Below are 17,919 nucleotides of genomic sequence, written 5' to 3' on the forward strand. Positions count from 1 at the left end.
ATTATGTGATGAAGTAATTAATATGATATGTTGAGAAGTTGTTGTATCCTTCTTCCCCCAGCCCAAGCAAATCAAATGAGTTGAGCAAGGCATAAAACAGTGTTTCCCAAACTTTTAATACCTGTCCTTTTCTGGTTTAAAAATGGTGGCACACTTCACTCTTTCACCCAGCAAGGTGTATGTGTATATGTATAATTCATATTTTTCTTCCGAAACATATATTCCATTCCTCTGCCAGTGCGCTGAGATGTATTATTAAAAAAAAAAAAAAGAGACACCAAATACATCTTTCTTTTAGCTAAGGTTTAGTCTCCATACCAGTGGTTCTCAACCTTTTCAGCCTTAAGTTGCCCCTTCATACTTTTTCTGAACTTCATAGTACCCCAGCTAAAAATCACTGAGATTTTAGATCTGAATTCAGAAAAAGATATTGAGGGGGTCCTTGAGGTTTAAAAAAAAAAAAAAAAAAAAAAAATTGAGAATTGGTGATCTAGCTGGTGCCACTTAAGGGTAGTGGGGGCAAGTGTGTTCTGCTCTTTCCACTGTCTACCTCTTCCTGATCCCTAGTTCTATACCTTGTGGGGAAGAGCAGGCCCTACTGCTGAGGCTGCTCCTACAGAGTCTCACAAATTGGTGAGCATCTCCATGGCCTCTCTTGCCAGCCTCAGGAGTGTGGAGAAGTAGAGGGGGATGAACTAGGCTGCAAAGCCTGGCTCTACTAGCATGTCTACTTGCCCACTCTCTTGCAACAGCGTACAGAGCTGGGAGCTTGGGTGTGGGGCTAGCATAGGGGTGGTGGAGAAAAGCAACAATAATGGCAGCAGTTTCCAAGGGAGTAAGTGCAGGTGCTGTTGGAGTAGCTGGTGCAGGCAGCGGGGGCATTTACCTCCTCACCCAGGTATATCACAGCATGCCATTTGGGAATCACTGGCATAAACAACTATTTGGATGGGTGGGGATAAAACTCTTAATGCCAACAAGGAGATGCTTACTTTAAGCAAAGGTGACATTCTTCCCTTTCTCTTGAGGCTGATGCAACCCTTCCTTCAGAGTGCTTGGGAATGTAGGCCTATAGCTATGGTTCATAGATCTGGATATAAGACTAAAGACAGAAGCTACTTGGATAATTAGGCTTCAAAGTCTCATCGGCAATCAAGAAAATGTTAAAATAATAGTTGCTGCATGGCTTTGTAGAGTTAGAAGACAATATAGGACCCTACACATGTAGGCACATGGTTGTACACGAACACATCTAAGGTCTCCTCTACACATGCAGGTAAAAACATGATGGAATCTAATGCACAATCCCACACAGTTGCACATGTGCATGGCAAGAGGCATGATTGTGGGATCATACATTGGATCCTGTCACATCTTGTTGCAAGCCCCAGGTTCCCCCTGCACTGGCAAGAAGCAAGGTCTGGTGGCTAGCAGCCCCTTCAGCTGAAGGGCCTCCCAGCTATGCGGGCACACTGCTTCTTATAGTTGGGAGATTGTAGTGACTGTGGTCTCCCAGCCATGGGGCAAGCCATGTACCCCTGGTCTGGGAGACTGCAGTCACACCTCATACCTGTTAGGAACCAGAGTCCTGCAGCTAACAGGCACTGTGGGGGCTGAGTGTCCCCTGTGCTACAGGACTGCCAGCCCTGGCTGGGCATGGTGCATCCCTGCAGCTGGGAGCCCAGTCAGCTGATAGGGCTCCTAGCCCTATTACACATGAAAATCAAAGCTAGATAGCAGCCAGCTATAAAGCTAGCATGCCTTTTGAAGGTCTAACTTTATAGCAGGCTAGACCTCTTCATGGTGTGATAGGTTCTTTCCATATGCAGCTGTTCTCAGTTTAATTGTGCAATAGCTGTAATATGTAGAGAAGGTCTAAGTCATACTAGTAATCATGTAGGCTACATTAGCCTGAGATAAAATAATTGTGAAATTTCCACACAATACTGTGGTAAGAATAGGCAGGACCCCATGCATGGTACCTGAATCCATACAAAGTTGTAGGATTGTAAAACATTATTAGACAGTGACTTCAGCTTGCAATGTACAGTTGCTTGTGTGGAGAATATTCAATAGCACTAGAGGTCTTTTGCAAGAGTCTATAGTATGGGGTGAGCATCTTTTTCAGTCTATCTCCCTGCCCCTTCCCCCCACCCCCATTTTTAACCTTTCTTCCCTAAATCATTTTTGAACCCTAGTCACCAAGGTGCTTTTGAAAATTGTACCTTTCATCCTAACACAGACTGAGCAGGATCTTCAGCTAATACTGACAATAAAGATGCTGGTAAGATGTCTTATAAACAATATGCATGTTAAAACTATAGTTACAGAAGGGAGTAAGTGCTTTCTGTATAATTGCCACTTGTTCTTTAGGGTTTCTTTCTGAAACATGTTAACCAAGCCCTAAAATTTATCAGGACTGCGTTTAAGATTTAAACTGCACTTACAATGGCTGACTTTTTGTTTCCTTACAGAGGAAGCTTACTAACTAGAAGTTTAGCTGATATTGTGAAGAAAGAGGACTTTGTACTTGATTCAGAATACTTGATCACATTGTTAGTGGTTGTACCCAAGTAAGACATTTTTCTGCAACCAAATATTGTTTTGTTTTATTTAACGTATAAATCTGCTGAGAGGAAAGGTGTTTAGTGTTTAACTTGTAGATGAGCTGGTACCAACTTTTGAATCTCTATAAGAGGCAAAAATTACTTTCCTTGGGGATACTGGGAGCTATTACTCAGCTTCCCAAAAAGGGTACTGCGTGGCCCTAAATTCTACTAGAGAAAACTTGAATTGGGCATTTCATGTTGCATAGCTGCAGGTGGTGGTCCCCTTTAATATGTTGCAAATGGTGGCCACCTGCATCGTAAGATACAGGAATGCAAGGAAACAAATACTGTTTTAATTTAAGAACTCCCTGTTGAGGTACCAAGGGTAATTCCATTGGTAAAATCTAATATTAATCCAATTTGTTCACTTAAGTTTTCCTCAACTGCTCTGCTCCCCACTCCTTCCCATAAGGTGTGAACCATCAGTCATGCATATGGCTAGTTCTGTAATGTCTAAGGTGCCCCACAGCCCTGCTGTTCTGATATTTAGTTATATTGCTTTTTTATTACTAAGGTAATTTTTGTAGAGCTTAAAAGAAGCTGGTGACCTTCTGATTTACAATATGAATGAATAGCAGCTAATTTTCCTGCAGTAAATAGTGTTCCTTATGAAGTGAGAAAAGTGTGAAAACCACAGTAAAGGCAATATAATCTATTAGCCGTAACAAGGGATTTAGGAGTTAAGGACTTCTGGATTTAAATTTCTTCATTTGAGTTGTTTGGACCTTGGCTTTGTTGCTTTTTAGGGATGGACTCTAACCGCTCTCTAAAAAGAGCAATGACTCCACAAGTCCTATCCTTTTCATTTATGAGTTGTGTAAAACTGCTTCAAAAGCTTATTCTTAATTTTTTTCATTTACTCCACTCTTACAGAGAAGTATAGTCTTGTACTGTGATTTAGTAAGCCTCAATCGATCAGATAACTCAAAGGTGTTTAAATTATTAACCTGACTGTATAGCTCTTAATTGAAAGAGAAAGATAATGTTTGTGTCTTTCAAGAAAAATCTCAAATCGTGTGTTTGAAGACGAGCTACTATTTATCCTTAATGTCACCAAGTTAGTTCTATTTCATTCACAATCTCTTACCTCAATAGGATGAGGGTGTTACATACCCTTATGCTATATGTACTTTTGATTTCTTCTACCTTCCTGTTGGAAGACAGAGTTGTGAATGCTCTTTGTCGATTCTGTGTGTATGATCCATTCAATGTCTATCTTGAATTTAAGTAGCAGCAGCAAAATTGAGTTCTAACTTGTTTTGTGTAGGTTAAATTACAGTGACTGGGTTAAGCAATATGAAACACTAACAGACATGATAGTCCCAAGATCCAGCAAGTAAGTAGCTTTTTTATGACTTGTTTAATCTAACGTCTGCATATATTCTCGCGCATTCTAGAAGCATAGCTTTGAGTTGGAAGGGTGGCATAAATCAGCCATTTGCCTGACAGATTACATGGCCAGTGCAAAAAGCCTAAATCACCAGTGCTTGCTTGGAGACATTTTAATGCTTATGCTGCTAGACGGTTAACTCCTGAAGTCGTATTGTATTGGGATGCTCACTGAGCTCCTTTTAGAGCAGTGGTATTCAAACTGTGTTCCACTGGACCCTGGGGTTCCGCAAAGAGATTGTGTGCAATGGTGGAGCAGGCTGGGAGGCAGTGTGCTGCCACTGCTTCAATTTTTAGGCTACAGCTAGAGATTCCATGGCAGAAGAAGTGATGTTGAAGGGTTTCGTGACTTCCAGAAGTTTGAAAACCACTGCTTTAGCGTGCTCTTTGCTGGCACAGATAAGACTATATTCCTAGTCCACTGATCTCTCTGCAACTCCTGTGCTTCAGCATTTATTTCCTTTCACTGGCAATATAAATGAGGATGCTAAAAGCTGCATTTGTTTCACAAATTAAAGTTAAATTAATGCTGGTTTACTATCTGCGAACACATACAGTTTTAAATTGTAGAAGATTAGGTTTACTCAAGAAAGCATTTGTTGAATATGTGAACTGCAAACAGATCATTTATTGATAAAAGATAATGAAAGTGTTTCTAAAATTGGTATGCTAAAAGCTCTAGCCACAGAACAACATTATTGCACCTATTAATAGACAGTGAACTTGATCTTGTTAGTTAAGTAACCACAGATGAAAATTTTGACTACAGTACTTCAGAGAGATAATGGTTCAAAGCTGTGACTGCTTAACACTTCTTTCCCACCCCACCCCCCTTTATCCAGTGTTTTGTTTGAGGACCAAGATAGCTACCTCTGCAATGTCACTTTGTTCAAGAAGGCAATGGATGAATTTAAACACAAAGCAAGGGAAAGCAAGTAAGAGTTTGTTTGGGTTTTTTTCTCTAGCTTGCTTTTTGTATTTTAAAAGCCATCTAGACAGTTGCTGGACATTTTTACTCTTCAAATGTAGGTTTATGGTCCGTGATTTCCAGTATAATGAAGAAGAGATGAAAGCAGACAAAGAAGAAATGAACAGGCTGTCTACTGACAAGAAAAAACAGTTTGTAAGTTTACATACACTAAATATTTTCCTTTGGAATGGCTAGAACTGAGCATTTAAGCACCAAGGGTAAGTACAGACATTTGGGGAGGTTAACTTGGGTTCAAAATGGCCTCCTGATTTAAACTTGGATAACCCAGTGCTAACCTTATTCTCACAGACCTGGTTTCAGTGACCAGCAGTCTGTCTAAACCTGTAACTGTACAAAAATTCCAAACCAGTCTAAAAATTGCAGAACCTGGTTTCAGATAAACCTGGATCTATGTAGTATCAGACTTAATCCATTTAAGTCAAACCAGTGCACGGAACTTCTGTCCACTGGCCCCAGCCCCAGGGCTGCTCTTTTCACTCCCGCCTCCCCTTGCACTGGTCTATTTTTTGTCCACCTCTTGTCCTCCTGGCCCCTGACCGGCCAACCCTCTCAACCCCCATGCCACAAGCCGCTCTGGCTGCAGCCACTTCTATCAGCATCCACTGCTGCCAGAGCTGAGCAGGCAACCCCTGGTGGGGGGGAAGGGCAGGAGAAATGGGGCTGTAGGTTCACTGTGGGCAACCCCACCCTGCCTATAGGTCGTGACTTCCTGGCAGACACCTGATTCCCTCAAGCTTGCTGGACATTGCCCCTGCACCACAGCTCCCTGGCTAGCACCCCATCCTGACTTAACTGCTTTTCGGCAGCCATTTTGAATAGCTTTAACCTCCCCCTATAGCCCCCAAATGTCTGTACTTAGCCGGATAGGTCACTACTGGGTTCCTCTTCAGACAAGGAAGTAAAACAGGAAGGTTCACAGAGTTAACAGTAGCCTAATTTTGATATTCAACATAGTCAATAACAGTTGTTGAAAGCAAGGATCTACTTTAATTACCTGTAGACTATTAAATGTGTTGAAGTTGAATAAAATAAGCAAAATGATATGTCAGACCAAAAGGACTCTAATAGCTGTTTCACTACTCATCCAAGAAATATAGTGAATTAGGGCTGTTAAGTAAAATTAGTTGCTGTAACTTTTTTTTTTTTTTTTGTCAAAACAAGTGCTAGAGAGTGGGGGGGTTGGGGTGATAAGTGTATGGGATGCTGATGGTGCCCCCTCTAATTTGGCATCTGAAGCTCCTGCTCCATTCTCCTTTGCCTAGTTATGCTGCCTACTGGGCCTGATCCTTAGCTGTATTTGAGACACGAGGGTGGAAGAGATGTTAAGATGGGTGCTGTGCCTCCCTGGTGTGTGTTTTTGAAGCTCCTCTGTGGTGGGCCAGTCTGAACTGTGGCTGCTTCCAGCAAACCAAGGGAACCGTCCTAGTAGTTAGAGGTTATTGAAGGACCGCGATTCTGTTACCATCTCAGCTACGCCAACAGCTAGAAGGAAAACAGCAGAAGCTACTCTGGCTGATCTCCATCTACCCAGGAATCTCCCATGCAAAGAGAATCACCTTTAAAGGTGCAATTGGTTTAGTTTAGGGCTGTTTCATTCAAGGGGAGCAAAATGAAGTAGATGAGGGGTGACTGAGGATTGCTGCTATAATTTTCAGTGTTAAGTGATTTTCTGTAGACTGACAATGCAGTAAGCCTGAATTTCTTTTTAGATGCTTTGTATTCTTGGTCATGTGGAGTCATGGTGAATGTAGCTGCTTTGCATATGAAATGTGAGGTTATCTGGATTTACAACTGCTGAAAAGTTGCTCTGGAAAACTTATATCAGTGCAAATAGTCATCATTGTCTTGAAATTGGAACTGATCAAATGATCATGAGGAACTTGTTTGACTTTTTCTCAGTTCACTGGCAAGTTGTTTAAACACCTAATGAAAATTATAGAACAATATCTTCTTAAATTTAATAAAGCTGAATCTCTCTTTTTGAAGGCTTATGATGAATAACTGTCTCTTCTCAATCCTTCCCTCTGCAGGGGCCTCTAGTTCGGTGGCTGAAAGTTAATTTCAGTGAAGCCTTTATTGCATGGATTCATGTGAAAGCATTAAGAGTTTTTGTTGAATCTGTTTTAAGGTAAAGAAACCTGCAGTTCTGCCAAGGTTTTATACATCTAGATGCAGCATGTAGACAGTGGAGCATTTTACTCTGTTTACTTGTGATTTATCTCATTCTGCAGCAGCTGTGGATGTTTTCTTTCCCCAGTGCTTTAAGAATTGTAGGTTTCTCATAGATTCATAGATGTTGGGGTCGGAAGGGACCTCAGTAGATCATAAAGTCTGACCCCCTGCATAGGCAGGAAAGAGTGCCCAGTTCAGATGACCCCAGCCAGATGCCTATCTAACCTCCTCTTGAAGACCCCCAGGGTAGGGGAGACCACCACCTCCCTTGGGAGCCTATTCCAGATTTTGGCCACTCTAACTGTGAAGAAGTTCCTCCTAATGTCTAGTGTAAACCTGCTCTCTGCTAGCTTATGGCCATTATTTCTTGTGACACCTTGGTGAGCAGAGCTTCACCAATTCCCTTCTGCACCACCATGATGAATTTATAGGCAGCCACAAGATTGCCTCTCAACCTTCTCTTGCGGAGGCTGAAGTGGTCCGGGTGCCCTAGTCTCTCCTCATAGGGCTTGGCCTGCAAGCCCTTAACCATATGCGTGGCCCTTCTCTGGACCCTCTCCAGGTTATCCACATCCCTCTTTAAGTGTGGCACCCAAAACTGGACGCAGTATTCCAACTGCGATCTGACCAGTGCCCAATAGAGGGGAAGCATCACCTCCGTAGTTCTGTTTGTCATGCACCTGCTGATGCATGATAAAGTGCAGTTAGCTTTTCTGATGACTTTTGTCATGCTGATGACTCGTGTTCATCTTGGAGTCCACTAGGACTCTGAGATCCCTTTCTGGTTCCATGCTACTGAGCAGGTCATTTCCTAGGCAGTAGGTGTGCTGGACATTTTTTTCCTCCCTAGGTGCAGCACCTTGCATTTCTCCTTGTTAAATTGCATTCTATTGTTTTCTGCACATTTGCCCAACCTGTCCATGTCTGCCTGTAGCCGTTCCCTGCCCTCCGGTGTGTCCACTTCTCCCCACAGTTTTGTATCATCCACAGACTTGGACAGAGTACGCTTCACTCCCTCGTCCAAGTTGCTTATGAAGACATTGAAGAGTGTCAGTCCAAGGACCAAGCCCTGCAGGACCCCACTCCCCACATCCTACTGTATCTAGGGTATCTAGCTGACTCTTGCTGGCTTGCAAAAGATTCTTATATTCAGGGGTATCAAACTTGTGGTCTACAGGCAGAATCCAGCACATAGCCCCACATGCATGTAGTATGTGGGCTGGACCCAGCATCAAGCACCCTACATGTAACATGAGTCAGCCTGAGGTATGCAGTGCCCCATTGAACTGGCCTTGTGCATTGGCCCTGGGGCCAGTTCAGATTGGGCCATGTTGAAACCAATGTGAAGGGCCAGTCTGGTGGGATGTGACATGCAGCACATGCTCTATGTTTGGCCTTTGTTCTGTGAGCAGCACATGCAGCTAGTTTAGGGCTGCATGCTGTGTGCAGCATGCATTGGTCCAGGGGCTAGTGATGCACGTAGTGGTGTGTATAGCATGCAGTGCATGCACTGCCTGCAGCTGAATGCAGCAGCACCACATAGTATGGGATCTGGGTACAGACTACATGTGGCACTCCTGGACTGCCCCCTGTGTTCCCTGCAGCACTGGGTCCAGCCCACACACCATAGACTACGCATGCCCCATGTGCTGTGTGCACAGTAAGCCCTGGGGCTGAGGTGGGCTCCATGCAATGCACAGTTTGGACTTGGTGCCACAGATGTTGCACAGGGGGTTCAGCCCTGGTCTGGCCCAACAACTCATTCAGCGCACAGGGCCAGATGAGTTTGACATTCCTGCTTCCATGCAAACAGTAAAAATTTATATTTTATTTTTTAAGATAGAAGGAAATTAATGTTTGATACATTGAACTTGGCTCATTTGGTAGTAAAACCTGTTTCAATTTTGGGAGGTGCAATCCAAGACTTTCGACCTGCTCCACTAGAACTTCTTTTCTTTATTGGTGTTGGGGTGCAGCAATAAAGATTTTCTTGGCCGATAGCAATAGCCAGTGATTAACCAACCATATCACCTGATGCTGATTCAATAACTGATGTCTAGTAATAAGGCAAGGCATTTTAAACCACTGACATAAACCTTTTTTGTTTGTTTTGCATTTATCTCACAGATGCACACATGCCTGCCTCCTGCCTGCTCCTGGCCTCGATAAGGAAGGCAGTGACCGCCTTATTCCCATGCACATTATCCCCTCACCTATGGCTCCTATCTGTAATTCCACTCCCCATGCAGCCCATGCTACTGTCCTGGGCAGGCAGGTTGGATCCTCGTTCAGGGAGCAACGCCAGGCACGTTTGGAACCCCAGAGCACGCCACTGCCTCAGCGCTGGGAGGTGCTGTGCAGCCAAGCTCCCATGGCTGCCAGGGACACAAGCCCCTTTTGCAAAGGCACCCATTGCTCAGCTGAGCAGAATGTCCTTGCACAGTACTTTTACCTGCCCTGCCTGTGCACAGCCCAGTGTCTCTGCAGCAACCTCTTACCCTGCTGCGCATGTGATGTTGCCGTGGCAGGGACAGCAGCAGCAGCAGCTAATGCCCCTTTGTTGCTGAGTGCAGTGCCCTGTGACCACTCCCCAGTGCCCCCTCTGTCTTCTGCTTCTCGCCAGAACCTGTAGTCTGGTGTGGGCTTAGGCTGGCGGCTGGGCATGGGGATTGGACCAGGGTACTCCGGGCACGTGGCTGTGATTATCAGCTAGAACAACCAAGAAAAGCCAGTAGCCAATAATATTATTTCTCCTTTTATCAGTGTTGATCAAATAGGCAGCCGATATATCGGTGCACCCCTACTTTACAGCATTTTTCTCTCTCTCTCTCTTTTTTTTTTTTTTTAATTTCCCCTTCCAAGTGGCTGCAGTTTCTCCTTGTATCATGCTTTCCTTTTAATCAGAAGGAGGCAAGAAATAGCTAGTTATAGATTGATTTTTTTTTTATTTTTTTTTTAAATTCTGCAAAGAAACTGGAATACTTTGTAATATACTGTAGAAACATTTTGATTTGCAGAGGGAGTCTTCTGACTGACCACTTTTATTCCAGAAACATTTTTTTTTAGGTGTCTTAGTACTGTTTTTACTGCAAAATGAGTCCAGAATCAGAAAATAATGTGAACTTCGTCACAGGTGCTGCAGACTTCTTATTTTAGGCCTAGTCTACACTGTGGCTTGACTGACACAACTCCAATGCCTGCATACTGAAAGTGTCTCTGGGATGGTGGAACTCTCCTCTCTGCTAGCAATGTTATTCCACCTCTGCAGAAAGGAGGAAGGTTTCTGGTGTTGCAGGACATTTTGCTGAAAGCATATGAAGACACCTATCCAGTTTTCAGTCAGCTGCCATTGTCCATTGTAATGTCTTCCCAGAGTGTCCTCTGAACTCTGAGCAAAACTGCTATAATGTGTTTGTGTGCAGCTTCTTGCTGCCAGAGCAGTAAGTGTAGCCATTGAATTGGAAGACTAGCTGGCATGACCAGTGAGAGGTGACTTAAGTGAAAAATGTGCTTGGAAGGACGAAAAAAGTAGAAGCAATTTCATCTTCTTAAAATTAAAAGTGAATGGGTGCTTTGTTAAGGAACTAGAAGCTCCTAGCAATGAGGCTCTCCAGCAAGAGGGCTGTTGGAATGCACTTTCCATATTAAGATTGAATAAACTGTTACGCCAGTTTAAAGTCTAATTGTGCCTTATGGCATTTTTTTTTTTTCTGCTTGATCTCTCAGGTATGGTTTACCAGTTAATTTCCAGGCAATGCTCCTTCAACCCAATAAGAAAACAATGAAGAAACTGAGAGAGGTGTTGTATGACTTGTACAAACACCTTGATAGCAGTGCAGCAGCAATCATTGATGTAAGTATTTCTGTAACTGGTGCTTACAGTGTTCATCTGCCACTCGCATTTAGTCTAATGTTACTTAAACTTTTTTTATTTAAACCAAGGGAGGACAGTAATTATCACAGGATACATGTTTAATCCTCTAGAATGTCCCTAAGGAAATGGAGATTTCTAGGCTTTTTTTGACTACTGCCTCACATGAAATAGGATCCAGAGGCTTCCTCGGAGTAGTAATAAAAGTTGTTGCAAGAGCCAGATTCTTAAACTCTCCCACTCTCCTTTGCTCTTCAGGGAAGAGAACCATTTAGTCATACAGCATTAATGCAGAGCAGGACTGTCCACCTAAGCACCTGAACACCCCAGAGGCGGCACACCCACAGGCTGCATCAGAGAGAACCATGGGATCGCCCTGGGCTGTATGCACACCTCCCTCCCATCTTGCCTCACTGTATGAGTCCTGTTATGCCCCTGTCCCACCTGCTTTTGCTGCTCCATGTAAGAAGGCCCCCTCCACTAGTGTACAGAACGCTTGCTTTTCTACCCCTGGTGTACTTCACATCTGCTCTTCCCCACCCCAGCATTGTACTGCACAGCCCCATAGCCCTGAGTTCACTTTTGGCTCTACTAGGCATGCCCTAGTGCACTGCCCCATCCTGTGGAGCAAGCGGCAAAAGCTGGAGGACAGTGGGGGAACCTGGAGACTCCAACTGCAGCAGAGCCCAGGGGCCACAACTTAACTCTGCACAGGTCACATGTGGCCTACAGGCCACCAGTTGGACAGCCATGGTACAGGGGAATTCTTCAGGCACTTTGACTAGGTTTTTGCAAAGGAGGACATCAACTGGGGTGCTCTCGCTCAATACCTGGGGGGTACTGTGGGCCCAATACACTTTGTACAGTTTGTGAAGCAACTGCTCAGGGCTATTACAGAATGACACAGTAGGAAGCAGTTGCAGAAATGTTTTGCCAAATCCAGCAGGTCAGTAGAAGAGTGCCTTAGCTTAATTTTAAGCTAAAATTTCCTAGTTGTTCATTTTGTACTTTTTGAGGAAAAAAAAGAAGATGCAGGATTTGCTATCTCTGAGGGATTGCTTTTTGTTAAAAACAAAACAAAAACCCTTCTGCAATTATGGGTGGGATGGATGTGCTTATAATTACCCTTCCACTGTCTTTGGAGGTTCTTAAATGCCACACTTGAAGTATTTTGGCAGGGAGACGTTCATTGATGCTGTCTATATTGAACTTATTCTGTCTTGTCCTCTGTTGCTTGTGACAAACAGTTGAAAATAAACAAATGTCTTACGAGGCAAAACATAAGTGAAATGCAGTCCTGCCAGTAATAAGGAACTTTGTGGGGGAGCAAAACCCAGTCAGGATGAGAACATCCTATTTAGTCCTACAGATTAGGTGAATGGGACTGTAGTGAACCTCTTCGGTCAGAATCCAGTCCTTGCTCTTGTAAGCAACCATGTCACATCATCCCTTTCATAAAAACTGGCATGTTCCATCTTGGGAGTACTGGAGGCAAACAACCCATGGGAAAACTCTGCACAACTTTAACTCCTTTGGTTACAAACCTTTGTTTAACTTCAAGATGAAGTTTATTCATGGCTATTTTATACCTATTTGCTTTGATGGTAACATTGTCCTTAAGCTGTGTTTTAATTATTATTTTTTTAACAGATTTTTCCCTTTCTTAGTATTTGACCTCTTCTTCCTGCTTCTTCTCTGCTCTTTTTCTGGAGAGCAGTTATATTACTGCTAAGGAGTTTTGCTAGGCTTAATTTAAGTTAAGGCATTTTAGTTTCCCCTCCATGAGAGACTTTCCAGTCCTCTGATTATCCTAGTAGCCCTTCTTAGCACCTGTTGCAGTTCATTTTGAACATAGATGCTTTGAAGTATGCATAGTATCCTCACTAGTGCCTTGTATAATGGCATAAATTGGTGGTTCTCAACTTTTTTAGACTTTAGACAAAATGCCAGCTCTTGGTTGGGGGTGTAGAGAACACACAACAGCAGACTCTTCCCTGTGGCTGAAGAAGGGTTTTTGTTCCCAAAAGCTTGCAAAGAACAACTTTTCCAACTATTTCGTTGGTCTAATAAAAGACATCACATTTACTCAAAGAACTTTGTTTGCCAGCTCTTGATATTCACCCATTGTTTGACTTCAGAAAAATAGTGGAGAAATTCTTGTTATAAAAAACTTGGAACACAACAGGGCAGAAAGTTTTTAACACTATGAATTGCTACATGAAATCTCTGGATTTATCTTGTGAATAGTGTTTACCCATCTAACAGTGCTAATATGTGCAGGATCCTGAAAAACCCTTGATTTAATATGCTGGATTTATTTTGTAAATGTCTCAAAGAATCTCAGAGCACCTCAAGGTGCCCTAGCACCCTGGTTCAGAATCACTAGCATAAATGCTTTCCATCTTTCCAGATGCCCCTTGGGATCACCTGTGCTATTTGACAGATGCATTATGTTGGTGGTTATTAATTAATCGCTGGATGATTAAGTTTATATAGGGCTTTTTGGTACTCTGTCACTTCCAACTGCTGCGTGCTCCCAGTTCATAGCAGAAATTCCTTTTATTGTTTCCCAAGTGCATGACCTTGCACTATTGAATTTTGTCCCACTTCTACACTTCTAAGTGATCCAGTTATCTTTGTGTGATATCCTGATTTTTCTCTGTATTGACAGTGCTTCCCAATGTTGGGTTATCTGTTAACTATATCATAATATCCACATTTTGTTTGTACTGATACTATTAATGGAAGTCTTGAGCAGGATTGATCCCAATGCACATCCTTAAGGAACCCAATGCTTTCTTTTAGCCAGTTTCTTACTTCACAGTTGTATCAATCCCCGTTTTCTCCAGGTCTGCTGCTAACTTTTCGTGCAGCATATTCAGTACTTTATTGAAGTTCAAAAGGATGAGATCTACCACATTTCCCTTGTCCTGAAAAAACTTTGATAAGTTATTGGGTTAGTGTGGCATGATCTACCTTTGGTAAACTTATATTGCATTTTGTTTTCTATCTCTAGGTCTTTATCCTTTTCTTAACTTTTGCATGCTGTTCAGTTCATGTCTGATTAACAAATCATTTGTTTCCAGGATCACTTTATTCCCCATATAAATGACAAAAATTGCTCTTCTCCAATAACATGGTCCCATCCCTGGTAGAATTGTTAAAAATACTTCTTACTCAGCCTGTATCTTCCAACAAACTTCCAGCATTTTGAAACAGTTGAATTTTTCCTCAGAGTACAATTTCAAGTTCCCACAAATTTAAAACTATAACAGCTTAGTCGAATAAATGAAGGTTAGATTTGTTCATTTACTTACTTTCCTGTGCTACCTTTTCAGATTCTCCTTTAGATTTCAACACTTGAAAATATTTAAGAAAAAATGTATTGCTTAAATATTTTTAGCTTAGGGAAAATAGTTCAGTACAGAATTGTGTAGGTATTAATGCATGGAAATTATTTAAATGCTACAGCAGAGAGAGAAAGGAAATAACTGCAGTTTTTGCCTCGGGTGATATTATGGTAACAACAGTTACTTCATATGAAATAGTGTATTCTTTACTTGCAAACTTACCATCATTTCCAAGGGAGATTTTTTTTTCCTGCTGACTTTCCATTTTAGGAAGCTTTGATATGATAACTGAATTACTTTTTCCCCCTTTTGCTTTCTAGCTCTAAACTTCATCAAAGGTTTTAAAATTCAAATAGGCCTGAATAAAATTTTGAGGTATTGCATGAGATTAATGCATCTTAAATGTTTGTTTGAACATGTCATCTTCTGAGAAGCTGACCAGTTATATTGTAAAAGTTTAGTAATCTCTCCCTCTCCCCCTTTTTTAAATATATTCCACAGGCAACTATGGATATTCCAGGCTTAAACCTCAGTCAACAGGAATACTACCCATACGTGTACTACAAGATCGATTGCAATTTGTTGGAATTCAAGTAAACGGTTCCATACCCTGACAATTCTGTCCATAGTGTTGGTGTAAACAGAAGTGAGATTGAAGTACAAGGATACTTCTAACTCTCTTAATCCTATGCTTGCTTCATTCTCCCTTTACTTAGATGAATATTTCCTATAGTGGTCCATCTCTTGACATTTTCTTTTAAAGAAAAGTGTAGGTATTGCTTTTAATTGATCAGGGCTGTAAATGTATATTGAGAGAATCAAAGTATTTATATAAACAGAGGCATTTATTTAAAGAAAAGGGTCATTCCTCTTTCGTATGGTGATCTGTATTAATTCCATTTACCATTGTTCATAAAAAGCCTTGTTTACAGAGAAAGATAGCGTAAACATTTATGCCATTTTGTTCACTTGATTTAGTAGATACAGAGGTGTAAACATTGTTGAATTGTGATGTAAAGTATGTGAGATTGATATGATCTGTGCTTTCTGAATGTTTTAAATTACAATCCATAAGCACTGTCAACATCCACAGGAAAAATAAAATACCTGTGCAAATGTATTGTCTGTCTTATTGTAATACGTATAATCATAGAACCTGTAAGTAGTATAGCTAATATAAAGATTCTTGATATGTGCTGCATATAATGCTACAGAACTGCAGTTTGAGTTTAATGCGAGTACTTGATGCAAGGCAAAATAAAAAACTTGCATTGTGAGGAAATACTTGAGCAGATTTTACTTGTCTAACAAAGTTATATTTGTGACTGTATATACAACTGCTCTGAAAGGGCCACAGTTGCAACCTAACTCTTGGAAGTGTCAGGAGAGACTGAAACTGCTCATTGCTCGTGTTTGGTATTTATACATAGATTATTTTGTGGTCATGTGAAACCTCCAGTCATTTCTATAAAATAGCACCTAATTGTTGTGAAGGGGCTTGTCTTCCTCCTACATCTAAAGCAGTATGATATCTCCTCTGTATTGCCTTAGGGAAAGGGTTCATTGTTTCCAAATGACTGTTTCCATATATGGTTTTGTATAGAAACTGCAGTTTTCAGTCACTAATTCAGTACCAATGGAGGCAGGAGTATTGAGCTTACAGCACTAAAGCTTATTGTCACTGAGGGGAAAAAAATTATCCACAAATTAACTTTGGTAAATCCAGTATCTGTCTCTAGTGTTGCAGTTCTGAGGGTTTTTTTAATTCTCCTTTACTAGCAAACACTAATGATCTGGATCCAAGTAATGATGAGAGGTGTAAGGGAAGGTAAGTCAGTTGCATGGTTAGAGTGTTTTTTACATGTGCTCCAAAGGTGGGAACCAAGGGTGTTTAATTAAAGTGGCTCCAAGGGCAGCTATAGTTTAAAGCGCTCATAGTGTATCGTGTTTTCAGTATCCCTGGGTTCAAAATGCCCTCCAAACTCCAGCTGCAAAATATGACTTAATTTATTTCTATTTCTTTAAAGGCTTAATTCTTCCATAATGCTTAAAGGTGAGGCAACATCTGTTTGTGTACGAGTTCTTCCCCTTCTCCATCACTTGTTGCCTCTTTTTCTAAAGTTAGGCTTTAAAGCTATATAACGTAATATATATAAAATAGATATTAGTTAGTTGATAAAGGTGCATCTCTACCCTGTCTCCTTGGTAATGTTGGGCCAGCGGAGGCTCAGATCATCGTGATAAAATGTTGTTTGGATATATACAGGAACCTGAAGGTTTCCTTATCTTCATCTGTCTTTACTCTGAAATAAGAACGTTATGATTTTAAACAAATTTCAGTTAAATGCACAGACTTCAGTATCAGTTGGCTGCCTGCTTTTCTAACTTCTTTTTCTGTTTAAATTAGTCAAGCCTTATTTCTTTCTCCAAACTGATGTATGCTAGTGTAGAGACACATTACTTTTTAATATAGTGTGTTGGTTACAGAGAACTTCACAGACATGTTTAAGACATTTTAATGGATGTCTGTCAAGTGTTAGCAAAAAGAAACTTGTCTCAGGATTCATTTCACAGGTAGATGAAATACCAGTCTTTTAAACATCAAACTTAAACATTCTTTTGCTGTACCCACATCAGACGGAGCAAGTATACTTAAAGCGATTTTTACTAAGGTACCATATTTACCTTAAGCCAAGATGACCCCCCAGTAGTTAGATTCTATATATGGAAAATGCATAAATATGTCAATTTGCCAGGCATGGAATCTAATTATCGGGGGTAGTCTTAAATCTATTTTCTTGTGCCCCCCCCCCCCCCATCATCCCTTCCACACCCACGCCCCTACCCACACGTGCACACACATACCCCCTGCAGTACAGAAAGCAGTGCCAGGGGAAAAAAGTGGCCCTGTTGGCCTCTGTCCCCAACCACTTCTTCCCCCTGCAACCTTTGTCCCCCCGCTGCTCTCCACAGGGTCTCTCCTCTTTTACCTCCCCACTCCTCAGAGTCTCTACCCCTCCTCCTACCCCTCTTTACTGGCAGCTGGAGCTCCAGTTTCATTCCCTCCTGAGTCATGGAGCACGTGGAAGCATGGAGTCTGCCTGACCGTGAAGTGGCGCCTGGAGCCTTGAACTGTGCCATGGCTGACTCGCTGGGCAGGGAACAGAGCTTGCAAGTCCTTTGTCCTGGGAAGGAATCTAGCCAAAGCTAGAGGTGTGCCGAAGGGGAAGGGGCAGAGGCTGCAGAGACCAGGTTGGAGGGGAGGGAAGGGATGGCTGCTGTAGCTCTGACTCAGGCTGCCTGCCCCTCCCCTCTGCCTTATACTTGAATCCAAGAGAAGGGGCTTTTTTCTCTGTGTTGAATGGGGTTAAAAACTTTGTTATGGACTTGAGTAAATGTAATATTGTGAGAGTGACAAATACCTACACATGGTACACAATTACCATGCATAATTGTTTTTATTTTAAAGCAAAACGGGTGATAATTTTGAGCATTCCAGCCTAGGATCATAACTTATAAATCTGTTTTCCCTCTTAC

At 41.9% G+C, this 17,919-nt stretch overlaps 1 protein-coding gene across 1 annotated transcript in view; it reads left to right on the plus strand.

The window, feature by feature from the left end:
* The window catches only part of ATP6V1C1 (ATPase H+ transporting V1 subunit C1), a 38,945-nt gene extending 23,443 nt beyond the window's left edge, over positions 1-15,502 (plus strand). The window contains exons 7-13 of the mRNA XM_090040470.1: positions 2,475-2,573; positions 3,877-3,945; positions 4,841-4,933; positions 5,028-5,121; positions 7,020-7,117; positions 10,888-11,014; positions 14,884-15,502. Of these exons, the coding sequence (XP_089896596.1) occupies positions 2,475-2,573; positions 3,877-3,945; positions 4,841-4,933; positions 5,028-5,121; positions 7,020-7,117; positions 10,888-11,014; positions 14,884-14,979 (676 nt within the window). The 3' untranslated portion in view covers positions 14,980-15,502. The remainder of the gene's footprint in view (positions 1-2,474; positions 2,574-3,876; positions 3,946-4,840; positions 4,934-5,027; positions 5,122-7,019; positions 7,118-10,887; positions 11,015-14,883) is intronic.
* The last annotated feature ends 2,417 nt before the right edge of the window (positions 15,503-17,919 follow it).

The sequence above is a fragment of the Crocodylus siamensis genome, chromosome 3, assembly GCF_052110815.1.
Source record: "Crocodylus siamensis isolate JL-2025a chromosome 3, ASM5211081v1, whole genome shotgun sequence".
Lineage (NCBI taxonomy): Eukaryota > Metazoa > Chordata > Crocodylia > Crocodylidae > Crocodylus > Crocodylus siamensis.